The sequence below is a fragment of the Sphaeramia orbicularis genome, chromosome 6, assembly GCF_902148855.1.
Source record: "Sphaeramia orbicularis chromosome 6, fSphaOr1.1, whole genome shotgun sequence".
Lineage (NCBI taxonomy): Eukaryota > Metazoa > Chordata > Actinopteri > Kurtiformes > Apogonidae > Sphaeramia > Sphaeramia orbicularis.
In genome coordinates this window covers 51,570,209-51,584,883 of record NC_043962.1, presented here as the reverse complement: position 1 = coordinate 51,584,883, position 14,675 = coordinate 51,570,209, and the positions used below count along the sequence as shown (strand labels likewise).

Here is a 14,675-nt window from a genome sequence, read left to right as displayed (position 1 = left end):
TAAGAACTTAAATCTTCTTTTTTCTACTCACCAAATGAATAATAATGTTTGGCCTCTTACTCAGTTTTTGGGGTAAGATGTGACAAACAGCTATATCTTTATGGTCTAAAGGAATATCTTTGCTATTGAAGAACTTAATAACTTGTTCCTCCAGTGAGTGTAATTCAGTGTTTGATGCATCCTCACCGTGCTTGTCACTTGCTGTGATGCTTGCATAAGTGCGATGGTTTGTCTTTAGTCCTGTTATCATTAGATCATCCATCCTTGTGCACTGCTCCAAATCTTCTACTCTTCTTTCCAGTTCATCTATTGTCTTGTTTTTTTCCCTGATCACCGCCTTCAATTTCCGCATTTCCTCAATTAAATCCAGTAGTCCCGTCTGTTGTTTTACCACCTTGCTTAATTCCTCAGACATAAAGTTCAAAGACTTCTTGACTTCTTCCATTTCTTCTGCAAGCTTCTTAGTTGCCATGTCTCCTGTGTTAGCTGGTGGTGGTGGTTCCTGGCCTGGCCTGGTAGCTGGCTGCTAATGGTGGTGGATCCTGGCCTGGCCTGGTGGCTGGCTGCTAGTGGTGGTGGATCCTGGCCTGGCCTGGTGGCTGGCTGCTAGTGGTGGTGGATCCTGGCCTGGCCTGGTGGCTGGCTGCTAGTGGTGGTGGATCCTGGCCTGGCCTGGTGGCTGGCTGCTAGTTGTGGTGGATCCTGGCCCTAATCTGACCGATAGTTGAACGCCAGATTCAGGAGGAGCAATGCAGTTTTCAACTTGGTTGTGGAAAACTGGACCAGCTCTTTACCCTTCACAGGGTCCTAGAGGGTTCATGAGAGTTTACTCATCCAATCCACATGTGTTTTGTGGGTCTGGAGAAGGCATTTGACCGTGCCCCTTGGGATATCCTTTGGGGGTACTGTGGAAATGTGGGGTCCATGACCTGCTGCTTCAGGCCATTAGGTCTTTGTATGACTGGAGCCAGAGCTTGGTCCACATTGCCGGTAGTAAGTCGAATTCATTCCTGATGTGGGTTGGACTCTGCCAGGGCTGCCCTTTGTCACCGATTCTGTTCATAATCTTTATGGACAGAATTTCTAGGAGCAGCCAGAGAGAGGAGGTGGTCCAGTTTGGGGACCTCAGGGTTGCATCTCTGCTTTTTGTGGATGATGTGGTCTTGTTGACTTCATCAAGTTGAGACCTACAGCTTGAACTGGGAGGGTTTGCAACTGAGTGTGAAGCAGCCAGGATGAAGATCAGCACCTCCAAGTCCGAGGCCATGGTCTTCAGTTGGAAATGGGTGGATTGCCCTGTCTAGGTTAAAGAAGAGTTGCTGCCCCAAGTGGAGGAGTTTATCTAGTAGTCTTGTTCATGAGTAAGGGAAGGATAGAATGAGAGATTGACCAGTCTGTTGTGGTGAAGAAGGAGCTGAGCCTAAAGGCAAAGCTCTTGATTTACCAGTCGATCTACGTTCCCACCCTATGGTCTGTGAGTCTGTATGGTCAGGGAAGTCTAGACTTCTCTGCTCAGGCTGATGCTCCTGCGACCTGGACCTGGATAAGCGGATGAAGATGGATGAATGGATTAGAAGTAGTAGTATTAGTATTAGTATTAGTATTAGTAGAATTGTAATTATCATTACCTTTCCTCCAGTGTCACTCACATTGGTGTATAAATGTGTGCGAATGTTTAGTGGTGGTCGGAGGGGCCATTTTGCCGGCCAGACCGGATTGGCAGCCATGTTTTTTTCAGCCTGCCCAGCATAACTACGGCTACAGATGTCTGTGTGAATGTGAGAGTGCATGAATAATGGATCCAATTTACAAAGCGCACATTCCTGGAAAAGCACTATGTATATCCAATGCATCATTATTATTATTTTCTTACTAGTAGCCAGTAAACTGAGAATGAGGAGGTCTTCAGAAACCCCAATCAATAATTGGCAAACAAGCGCCTGAAAGTAATTTTCAAGTGAGCATTTTTTTTTTGCTTCTTAAATCAGTCATGATGTTGGCAAATCAGACAATGAACAGTTAGTTTAATTGACACAAGACCAACTAAAAATGCAGAAAAAGACTGAGATAATTACTGAACCAAGAAACACTTACTGTCATGGAGGTCTCTCTGTAATTTATTTAGGAATAAAGCTTTAAACCAAAACCCTAAACAGGATTATGTATCCTGTATTCTACAAATGTTGAAATGAGTCTTGTTATTTGGTGTTTTGATTCAGCCTCAGCTTGAGATACCTGATAAGATCATGTTTCACATTCATGTTTGCTGCTGTTTAATGTAGACCTAATCTTTCTCTTTCCAGTTGACGTTAATAGTCACTGGTGCCATCTTCACTGTGTCCATCATGCGGCCGTACATCTTCATCGCTGCCATCCCATTGGCAGTCATCTTCGTCATTCTCAGGAAGTACTTTCTACGAACTGGACAACAGCTCAAATTACTCGAGGCTGAAGGTGAGATTGGGGATAGGAGCAGTATAGTTTGTCAGTCAGTGTTGTAGACTTATTTTTGCCTTTAGTCAAACAGGAAAAAATGCAGTTAAACAGCCACAAAACAAATCTGAATTTGTGAGTTTTTGTTTAGGCAGATGTAGTTGTCCATTTAACAGTGACAACAAAATGAGAGAAGCTGCCATGAGAAATAGAAAGAAAAGTAAGGCAAAATGTGACAGAAGGTAAAACTTTGAACCTGAATATTATGAACAGTTTTAATAGAATAAAGTGGTACTTGTCAAACCCATTTATACTAAGAAATGCTCTCTATAAGCATCTGACTCTTAACTAAATTTTAGTTTTAGTTCAAAGTAGTTCTCTAAATATAACAATATTTTCTTTATTGCAATTATACAATGCCCTGGAATGACCTTTTTGTTTCTCACTTTTCATATTATTTTTGCATTAGAATCAAATGACAAAGAATGTATGTCACTAACATAGTAGTAACAGTATGAAAGTGATTGGCCTCCACAATTCAACAACAAGCAGAACTGGTGGATGTCTCTGCCCAGAGGGGTTGAAGGTCATCCGAAGCACAAAAACATGACTGAGGAAGAGTTGACGGATAAACGATCTGCCTCAAAGGGATGAGAGGAAGTGATGTGAAGCAGCAGAAATGGGATTTTACATTTTTTTTAGTCAAGTTTTGTTTTGACTTTTCGTGACATCATTAAACCTTTGACACTCCGTTAAGGCAAGGGGAGGTGTTGTGGAAATCAATCTGCCATCAGGTGCTTTGGTCCAATGGGAGACTGAGCAGTGATGGTTAGATTCTCTGTGTCTGCTGAGGCAGCATCAGTGTTGAAACTTGTGGGGCTTTTGAGGTTTTAATCTGGGTGTGAATGTGCAGACTGGACCTCCACCCTCTGAAAGAATACATTATGGTACTAATGTGTATGGAAAGGTTAGTGCATTTATACCTTTATAATATTTCCTGTAATATACAACTACATATACTGTATCACTCAAAAATATGTTGGCAAAATTCTTAAAAATCTGAAAATGAAAACTAATGTTCCACTAATATTCCTCTTCACATGCAGCCACTCATACACCAATAAGAAATAGTTGATGCTCTACTGTGTGAATTCACCTTGCATCTTTTGTTCCTGTCTTTTGATATTTACCCACATCCATAAACTCTCTTATGATGTTTCACATTGGGTGTGTTTTTCCTGCTGACTATAATGTGAACTTTCCTTTGGATTTATTCTACTCCAACTGACTAGAAATAGGGATCCTCTGTTTCAAGGATCTGTAGATGAGACCCTGGAAATGTGTCCAAAGAATCCTCAAAAAACACAAATAATAATAGGATATCCTATAGATGTTAATCAAAAAATACTCCATTCAGATTATTCTAACTGGAACCACCTGGCCAAAAAAATGGTGCACGGCTTGTTCAAAGCTGTGTTAATCATCAGTGTATTGTTCTCTTACCTTGTCATGTCCTAATTTTGGCTAAATTCATCTATTTAATCACAAAAATGAAGTGAAACATCAATTAAATAACAAGCGGGAATTCAACTTCCAGTACTATACTAAGTCCACTAATGCGCAATGCCATTGGTCAATCGATACCATGCGATTTTTATCTTTTGAAAGGGGGTTTCTGATAGGCCCTGTAATGTGATGATATTATAGCATAAATGTATTATTAATGTTTTGTCATATGAAGGTAAGTTGTGTTCAGTGGTTGTGTTTGTATAGATCATTCAAACTTATCCAGTGTAAAATCTGAATCTGGCTAATTGCCTTGTAATATTAAGATGTTTTTATTATTACTGATCCTTTGAATAGTTAAAGCAAAATTTTTATTATTTTCATTATTTAATTGTTTATTTCTAAACTATTTTTGCACATTTATACATGGTTGAATAAATGTTCTAAGCTGTTAAAATGTTGTTTGCATTGACATGGAATTTTCATTTTAATTTCAGGGTCAGTCCATCTCAGTTCACCCAATGAGTTAAATCCCACGTCCTCCGATTTTGATGAAATTTGGTGTATGGTTAATTCATAGCCAGAAAAGCCAAAATTTTAAATTTTAACTTTATCGGACCAAGGATTTTCGAGAAATGGCAATTTAAATTTTTCCCTTTTTTGTAACTCAGCAACCACTGGTCTGATTTTAAAAAGCAAGGTATTTTTGTAAAGGGGAGACCTTAGGGAATCCAAATCTAGCATTCTTTTGTACATTTGGGTACTTTTGAGTTGGATTACCTTTTGATTTATATTTTAACCTTGAAATTGACACTGTGGGACATGCCCTACCTCTGACACCATATGAAAAATGTGGCCTTACGTGTCAACTACAACATATAAAAAATTGGAGGGGTTTTCTGTTTTATTTTCATGCAATACCATGTAGAAGCTGACATGCCCATTCCTTCAGTGATCTATTCAGTGGCCTTTCTGTATACCTCCATACACAGTGTCTCAAATTGATGTATTCCAAGAAATATTTTCAATCACAAACCAAAAGTCAATGAAAATTTCACGACTATCTCAGTCTTATGAACACAAGGCCTCTCTTCATCTTGTTTTTTTTAACTGTCCAAATGGCAGCAGCTGTGGTTCTTGGATAGTGTTTTTGGTGACAGGTGTCATTATCAGAATGGAAGCTATCTAGATTCAGGTCTGACATAGTTTGATTGTACCTCAGCTGACCTGGTCACTAATAGACATAAAAAGACCTCATCAGAAATATGATCAAATGATTTCAACTATGGTCATGTAAAAGTAACAAAGGTAAATTTTAATTTTTGGAACTTAACAAACATCATCAGTCATAAGGCAAGGGAGCACATGCAATAATCCATTTAATTTCATTTTCATTTATTAGTTTATGGTCTCGTGGACAATCCCAATTAATTAACCGTATCAATAACAGCAAAAAGGGGCAGCTTTAGCCAACATGGCTAGTATCCTGCTGTAGTCCCTGGCCTGATGACAATAGGCTCCCTAAAAAAACAATATATTACAGCACATTAATAAAAAAGAGAGAGTTAAGAAACCTAAGTGACAAGATAAATCAATAAAGATAAAAAGATAAAAGAGAACAAGAAAGCATCAGTACAATCATACAGAGACGGTGCATATAATCCAAACATGCAAAAGCAGCACATATAATATCACACCCAATACATCAGCACAGAATCACAGACATTCCTGCATTAATCTCAAAAGTAAAAGTCATAGTACATGTCTAAGTACTTCCTTTTCATCAATACTACAAAGTTATAGATCAATCAAAATCAGTAAGTTTATGAAACTCTAGAGTACTTGCATTTCTCTCAGATATTAAATGTAGAAAACATCAAGGAAATGGGAATTATGACTGTTCTTCCTTTGTTCTAAAGGAACTAAAAACTTGGAATAGGCTCTGTATGCACATCTTCTGCACTCTTAGGGCCGGATCTATTAAAAGTTTCCATGTATTAAAACGTGTGCAAACTCATAGCACATGCAAAAAAATGTACAAACTGATGTACTAACAGTGTGCAATAAGGGTTGCGTCTTTCAACGGTGCAAAATAGCACGTCTGCATCCAGTTAGTACATATGGCAAAATGAATATGCAGTATGGGGCGTTTACACACAATTGTGCGTGTGCTGGGAGGAGAAAATGTATATATATTAATTAGCACACGCAAAGTGATTTATCAATCCCAAAAGCAATTTTGCACATAGAAACTGCATCTATATTTAACACGTCTCAAAAGGAGGTGCAAACGGTTTGGATGCGCAATTGTGCACACATGGAAGTGGTTAGGAGACATCGAAATGATGAAACAAGATGCAGAGAACCTATTTTTCACCTTCATGTGAACATTTTTGGAATGACGGAAGAAAAAATAATTGAGACATATGCGCGTCAAAAGTTAGGCCTCCATTTAATTATAATGCAAATTTTAACCAAGTTTTCAGAAAATTAAGAAACAAGTATTTTTTTCTGCTGGTTCCATTCACTACTGTTGAATATTAAGAAATGGTTATTCATTGTCATTATGTTTTTGATGTTTTGCCATTCTTAAAAACTAATGCATTCATCTAGGTATAGATGCTATAAATTCATCTAAACATCCTTTTTCCAGTCAGAGGATGGAAAATAGGTCACTCAACTGCTGACGAAGCCTCGCTGTGTTTTGAATTTTTTCTGTCACTGAATGCGAGATCTGGTGATGACGGCAAGGTCTTTCCAGAGCATGTTGGGGTCGGACCGATGATTCCAGCTGGGATTTCCTCAGACCACATCCTGTTGTTGTCATAAACCAGGCATGATGCTGTGGAGACATGTGAATTAGTCACTGAAGTGGCGTCATGATTATACCTTTTGTTTTATTTCTCAGAAGCACAAGTTCATACAAAGGGTTAAGGCAAAGTGACTCAACTCAAAAACATTTGCATTATGACAACAGAAAAAGTACTCAAGGACCAGGAGAGCACTAAATGGAAATAAAAAGCCTAGCACACCTCAAACTTTGAAATAAGAACAAAAACTAAAATGTCACTTGCCAATTGAATTGATTTGAAATGTCACTTGGTTTACTGTGCTTACACCAAAATACAGGGTCAGATTTTGGCTATAAAGCTGTTTTCGCTTGCATTAATTTATGTCAAACATTTTTTACTTATGAATCTTCTTTCATGTAAATATGAAAACCTCATATTTATGCCTGTTGTTAAGAATTGAACGGTGGAGTTTTCGGGTAATCTTGACTCTTATTTTCTGGCACAAATGCACACTCTAGTAGCATAACCTATTAACATCTGTCAACAGTGCTATTTCAAACAAAGGAAATATACAATTTAGTGTAGAACATAGTGTACATGAATGCATCTATGGATTAACTTACTCAAATTTCTCTGTCCAAGTAAAAAGTACTTTTGCAGCTTTATGATTCCTCTTTTTAACAGATATAGGCCATATTTTTCACAGGAAAAAGACACTGGTTTTAATTGGATTTTGAATACTTTACCACTTTAATAGACATCAAACGTTTGTGTTAAAATATATGAATTGTGAACTTTGAATATAATCAGTGTGAAGTGTTTTTGTAAAATGAGTCATGTAAATACCTCCTCAGAAAAAATTATGATTCAACATAATGTGTCCTGTCAATGCTGTGCAGGCAACACAGATAACTGGCTGACCCAGTAAGCCTGGCTGCTGTTTTTAACTGTCTATATGATATTAAAAAAAGGATGCCACATGACTTTCCCAACTAAACAACTCAAAATCAGAAGATATACTATTTGGTCCACCAAACCTTACCACTCTGATGGGCACTCTCACCTTAGTCCAGACACACATCCGTGAAACCATCCAGTCCTGTCCATCTAAGATCCATGTCCAAAATCAAATTCATAATACCATACCCCATTCTTGAAAAATTCATGCACTCATCTTCTCCACATTCTCCTAGATTTCTATAACTCACTCCTCTCTGGCATAAGTCAAAAATCCTCCTCTGGACTCCAGCTGGTCCAAAATGCCAGGCTTTCAACTGGTTTTAACAGACATCACGTTACCCATCTATTAACTTCCCTGCTTTGGCTCTCAATAGTTGAACTGATGTTAAGATTTTACTGATTGCTTTTAAAGCATGTCTGAGTCTGGCTTCTAGTTATGTAAGAGAATTGAATATGAGTCACTTTGTGATCTTAGATCCTCAGGTGCAACCCTTTTTGTCAGATCCAAAGGTGACCAGGCCTTTGGTGTCAGAGCACCTTGACTGTGGAACAACCTGCCCGTTAGAGAAGACGTGCAGACTCAGTAACCTCTGTTAAATCACTTCTTAATATATGTTTATAAGCTAGCTTTTATGTGATTTTAGCACTCATATTCCTATTTTATTTTGATTTTTATTATGCACTCTATGTTAGCGCTTTGTAGCACTTTGTATTCCAATTATTTTATTTGTTTTTTTTTCGTATTTATCACTTATTCATTAATATCACCTGTATGGATTTTAGCTTCCTTCCTCCTTTTATTGCTTGTATTGCTGTAATTGGGTATCACTTTTACTGTTTATTATGATGTGATGTCTTTCTTGCTTTACTTTAGTCTTTTGTTGCACTTTCATTGGGTTTGTGTATTGATGCTATAGATTTTTTTTTTGATATATATATTTTAATAAGTATTTGTATATTTGCCTATTATTATCCGCCACAAGCAGATGCAGTATGATAGTTAAAAATCAAGTAAACATGAATACACATCTAAATATATTACAGAAACTGTTATTTACAGATGAATCTTGTGCCTTTTAGAAGGTCATGTATTGATGCACATCTCATCTCCTTTCCTGCAGCTCGTAGCCCAATCTTCTCCCACCTCATAATCTCACTGAAGGGTTTATGGACAATTCGGGCATTCGGGCGTCAGACCTACTTTGAAATGCTCTTCCACAAAGCCCTCAACACTCACACTGCTGCCTGGTTCCACTATCTGGCCACGTTGAGGTGGTTCCTTTTCAGATGTGACATGATCTTTGTCTTGTTCTTCACTGCTGCTGCCTTCATTGCTGTGGGAACCAACCGTAAGTGTAAAGACAGTCAGATAAGGGCTGATGGATGTTCATAAAAATGCTTTGCTCAAGCTAATGGTCGTAGATATGGTATGATATGAGTCAACTACGTTATCACTTTTGTATTTGGAAGATATTTGGAGTTGGAATGTGATCTGCAGTCCTTTTACAGCTGAAAATGTAGTTAAGGAACATGTTGAATTCCAGAGAGTTGGTAAATGTCTTATTATTTCCTCCAGCCTGTGAAGTGAAGAAGCTTCAGTCTTATCTGTGAGCTGCAGAGTGAGGTCAGATTACAGATCATAACAGAGCAGAGTGTCTGTGAAAACGAGTATGAGAGGAAGCGTCTGTTTTGTCCAATTAAATCAACGGGAAGCAAGTGCACACACACACAAGGAGTCAAACTTTGTGTGTGTTTGTGTTTGAGCAGATAAAAGGGTTATTTCACAGCCCATTAATGTCAAATAGTGCCATAATACCTGCCATTGGTTGACGCTGGTGGTGTGTGTGGTCATGTTTTACAGAGGACAAACCAGGGGAGATCGGGATCATTGTGGCTCTGGCAATGCTGATCCTGGGGACTTTCCAGTGGGCTGTGATCACCAGCATTACTGTAGACGGACTAGTATGAGAGAACCACACCCTCACCAAGTTTTCATTAGCAGCATCATGGATGGAGGATTTTAGCTTACATCAGGACACATTTGCCAAGTCAAGTTAGAGTTTTTGATGAGCTTTTATGACAGAAGTCATTAATAGCGCTACTACTCTACTGAAATGTAGTTGTTTAATAATAGTTTTATTTTACAAGTATAGTTATAGCTATCTATTTATATAATTAATAATATTTTGTTGTACAAATAGTTTTCCAGTGAATTCACAGGAGAAGAAAAGTAGTAGAAAATGAGATAAAGTGATTAAAAGAACAGCTGACAAATAGTGGTAAATCATGGAAAAATAATGATTAAAAACATTATTTCTGTTTTGTTTCACTGCCTGTTTTAATTTATCACGATCACGTGCGAAATAATTTCCACTTTTTATACACTTAATTGGGTAAATCCTCAAAGAAATTAAAATCTATTTTTGGAAGAGAGCAGCAAATAGTAGAGTGTTACAAAACTAAGATAGAACACTTCCATACACTATAAATATCTGGTTTTATCTTGTCTTAAAGTTCCATCTATTAATATTAATATTTGGATTGGATTAGAAGAAATCCAAAAACAAGAATATTGTTTTCTAAATATTTCTTTTTGTAACGTAGGGTGTATTTTACCATGTCTGTAAGTACCAATGTGATAATTAAATGAAAATTAGATGGAAAATAATATATTCATCAACTGAGAAAAATATAGAAACTTGGCTTTCCAAAAAAACTAAAATAACCCAGTGTCTATTTTGTGTCTATCAAATTAATTAAAATAAATTAAGCTAGGAAGGAACTAGTTATGTTTTCGTCCATTTATTTTATACATAGATAAGTCTACTATTATGGCTGGATATGAAATCTATGTTTATTTTTTAGCCAGAACAGTTTTACACCAACAGGAATCAACAAATGTTTGCCACTAATCTGTCCAACCATGGAATCAGGGCTGGACAATAGAATATCAGTTCGAATAACATGATAACTGTTAGAATGATAACTATCAGGCTTTTAGGTTTGTTTTGTTAATTTCACCTCAGGACCAAAAATCAGCCTTTAGACGAGAAAGATTTGATATTTATCATTATAATGATCAGTGTCTTCTGTTATCAGCTGATATCATTGTGGTGAAAGTCTAAACAAGGGCCAACTGATTCCTCCATCCTCTCTCTTCAGATGCGTTCGGTGGACCGGGTTTTTAAATTCATTGACCTGCCATCGGAGGAGCCTCTTCCAGGGAAAAGCAGTGGTAAAGGAGGCCCCGACCTCATCATTGACAACCCTCATGCACACGACTGTTGGCCAAACCGTGGACAGATGGACGTCCAGGGCCTCACGGTCAAATACACAGAGGCCGGACGCGCTGTGCTTAGTGACATCTCCTTCTCTGTAGAGGGCGGGCAGACCGTAAGTCCACAGGCATGATGGGAAAAGGGAGGCTACAGAATATAGGTCCAAAGGCATGATGAGAGAAGGGAGACTGGAGGGTGTTGGTTCAAAAGTGATGGGTAAAGGGATAGTAAGGTCAAGACATGATGAAATGTTAGAGAGTGTGATGATAAAAACAGGTTTTGCTCAAACTCAACTTTATTTTTGAACAATAAACTGTTGATTACTCAAGACTTCATCATCAGTAACAGTATCACTGTAAATAAAAACTTGCCGTTCTGTAGTTAATAACCACAAACTGAGACTGAATCAGCTTCATCTTTTACGCGTCTGTTCTGCTTACACTTGTGTTTTTATTACAGGGTCTCCACAGGTCCTTGAAAAGTCCAATTTCAGTCAGTATATTTCAGTTAGTCTTGATTAGATTTGCCTTTTAACAAGGTTTGTAGAAACCTTTATAGAAAGCTGCAGAAAACACTCATCAATTCCTGGATATAGTGTTTAAACTAGGTGAGTAATAGGGTGCATCCTTTGCCCCAGTGTCAGAAATTCAACTTGTACTCAATTTTAAAATGTGATAATACCAATTTTAAAAAATCTATGGAATATTAGCTTGATTGAATAATATCTACTGGGTCCACTAAGCCTCTTAAGTTATGTCCTAGCGGTGTCCATAATGCCCTGGCAGAAGAAAACTGTTTTTCTCAAATAAATTTAAAATAACTGCATTTAGGATTATAGTGTCAATGAAAGTTGCATATAAATGTGGCTATTGAGCATCTTTTGGTACCAGTTTTATATCTCTATCTCCATTACTTTCTGAGATTCGACAATTTTGTCAAGTTTTTGAGTGGTATTTCATAATTATCTAGACTTCATTTTTCTAAGGAAAGTTCTTGCTGTTATTGAGGGTTGATTGATGAGATGAGAGAGGTAGAGTCTATGCTCTTTCTGTAGTGATATAGTGCAGTTGGTTTCAAAGTTTCAAATAATAATAATAATAATAATAATAATAATAATAATGAATTACATTTATATAGCTATATTGCTATTTTCTATTACTCAAATTGCGTCCAATGGATCCACGCCCAATGGATCCATTATTCATTCACTCACACACCACCAGCAGCAGACTGGAGGCAAGGTGGGTGAAGTGTCTTACCCAAGGACACAATGGACATGACTAGGACAGAGCGGGATTCTAACTGCCAACCCTTCGGTTTTTAGACTCTACCTCCTGAGCCACAGCCACACCAAAGTTTCGGGTGCTTTTGTTAATAGTTTGTCCAAGTATAGTCTCTAGTTGGTGGACACCATACCCGAGTACTTTTCAGTACGTAAAAGAGAATTTGTCCCATATTTGTGTCAGTTCATATTGTCTTTATTGTATCCTGTAGTGCTTTTCAGTACTTTGTCACTATATGGCACTATTTGGATAAGCTATTGCAAAACAATAATAGCTCAGAATCAGCAGCAACAAGGAAATCAAATGGTAAATGAACTGCACTTATACAGCGCTTTTCTTCACCTTCAAAGCCTCACATTCACCCATTCACACACACACATACACCAGTAGCGGCTGGTGCCATGCAAGGCGCTGAAAGGCCCTACTGAGAGCAATTTAGGGTTCAGTGTTTTGCCCAAGGACACTTTGACATGTGGACAGTCAAAGTCCGTATATGGACTAGGATCTGCGATAAGCAAAAATGATACGATTATAATGGTATCCACACTTCACCTGCAATCAAGTACTCAGGTGTCTGATGTGGTTCTTCCAGGAGGGGACCCCTCAGAGGCATTCCAAATGGCAAGTGTGTGTTGTAAATGTTTTTTTCATGGAATTGTGAGTTAATGGAATACAGCTTATTCAATTTCCTTGAGGTCCCAAAGAAATTACACTTTTGCCATATCTCAGAAATGAATGATAGAGACAAGTACCAAAAGATGCACAATGTCCATGTTTATATTCAACTTCCATTAATGCTATAGGGCACAGGTGTCAAAAATGTGGCCCGGGGGCCAAAACTGGCCCACCAAAGGGTCCAATCCGGCCTGTGGGATGAATTTGTGAAATGCAAAAATTACCCTGAAGATATTAACAATCAAGGATGTTAAAATCATTTAAGGTCAATTGAATCTAAAATGGGTCAGACCAGTAAATTACTATCATAATAACCTGTGAATAATGAAAACTGCAAATTTTTTTCTTTGTTTTAGTTTTGAACCATCCACAGCCCACATAAAATAAAAATATGTCCCCTGCTCTAAGCTTTTAAATTACAATAGAATTACAATGAACTTAATCATATTTTATTATTTCTCCTGTTTTACTTATTTTTTCCATTAAAGAGGATACAAAATGTATAAAGTAAAAATGTATATAATAGTAATATACAAGTAAGGTAATTAGAACATTAATGAACTAAAATAAATACATATAAAATGTATGTCTCAGTTTAATCCTCATGAGGTAAAAAAGCTAATTACACAATGAAATACGTACATAATTATGCATAATAATTTTCTCTTCTTTATCATTGTATCACACAGCCACCCAGCAAGTTAAACTATACAAAAAAAAGTAGTGCACATGGAATCTATATCTCTTTTGAGTAGGTATCTGTGTTGTCGTCTGAAGACTAAAGCATGTGTGTGGTGGTTTCTGTCTGTCCAGGTGGGTCTGCTTGGCCGGACTGGATCAGGGAAGAGCACCCTGCTGTCGGCTCTGCTGCGTCTAGCCTCCACTGATGGAGAAATATCCATTGATGGTGTCTCCTGGAGCTCTGTGTCCCTGCACACTTGGAGGAAGGCCTTCGGAGTTGTTCCTCAGGTATGAATGACCGCTTCTATTTCCCAGTTTGTACCTCACTGACTTCTCCTCTTAAGGCTCAGTCGCAAATGTCGTTATGAATGGCTATGAACACCGGGCGAATGATTTATGGACCATCTTGTACGACCTTCTCAAGGCAGTCTTATAAAAATCGAGACCGTTCCTAAGGTCGTAGCCAAGTGGATAATTTGTGCAAGATTTTCTACGAACTCGCTACAAACTTCCCGTTTTCCTGTCTGTCTGTCTGACAGTCAGTCAGCCAGTCAGTCACTGGTGTGGAGTAGCTCTTGTTGAATTCTGCCATTAAGCATAATTTTAAATAGCTTTTAGATCAACAATTTAACTCATGCCACTGGTAACTCTTACATCAATCTGTATGCTGATGATACTATTGTCTATCTAGTTCCTCTCTCCCAGACACTAAAACTAAGTTCATTCATTCCACTCTCTTCTTTTAAAAAATTAGTGATGACAATATATTGTGACTGTTGCATCTGTTTTAAGCCATTTAAATTTATACATGTAACTGTTATGAATGGTTTAATAATGTTTGTCGTGGATGTATCCCTTTTTGTTTTTTGTTTGCCCTGTTTTTATGCTGCCTCTTGGCCAGGTCATGATGAGAATAAATGAGAATTGGTTCTCAATTTACTTACCTGGTTAAATAAAGGTCGGCTAAATAGCTAATAAATAAATAACACCAATACAGTCTTCACATGAGGAGAACTTTTACATTTAACTCCTGCCTCTGGTTTGAATAATGTCACATCTCATATACA

At 37.7% G+C, this 14,675-nt stretch overlaps 1 protein-coding gene across 1 annotated transcript in view; it reads left to right on the top strand.

Moving 5' to 3' along the window:
* The window catches only part of cftr (CF transmembrane conductance regulator), a 132,868-nt gene that overhangs the window by 105,905 nt on the left and 12,288 nt on the right, over positions 1-14,675 (top strand). Inside the window, 5 exon segments of the mRNA XM_030135578.1 lie at positions 2,304-2,454; positions 8,813-9,040; positions 9,553-9,653; positions 10,854-11,084; positions 13,741-13,896. Coding sequence (XP_029991438.1) covers positions 2,304-2,454; positions 8,813-9,040; positions 9,553-9,653; positions 10,854-11,084; positions 13,741-13,896 — 867 coding nt within the window.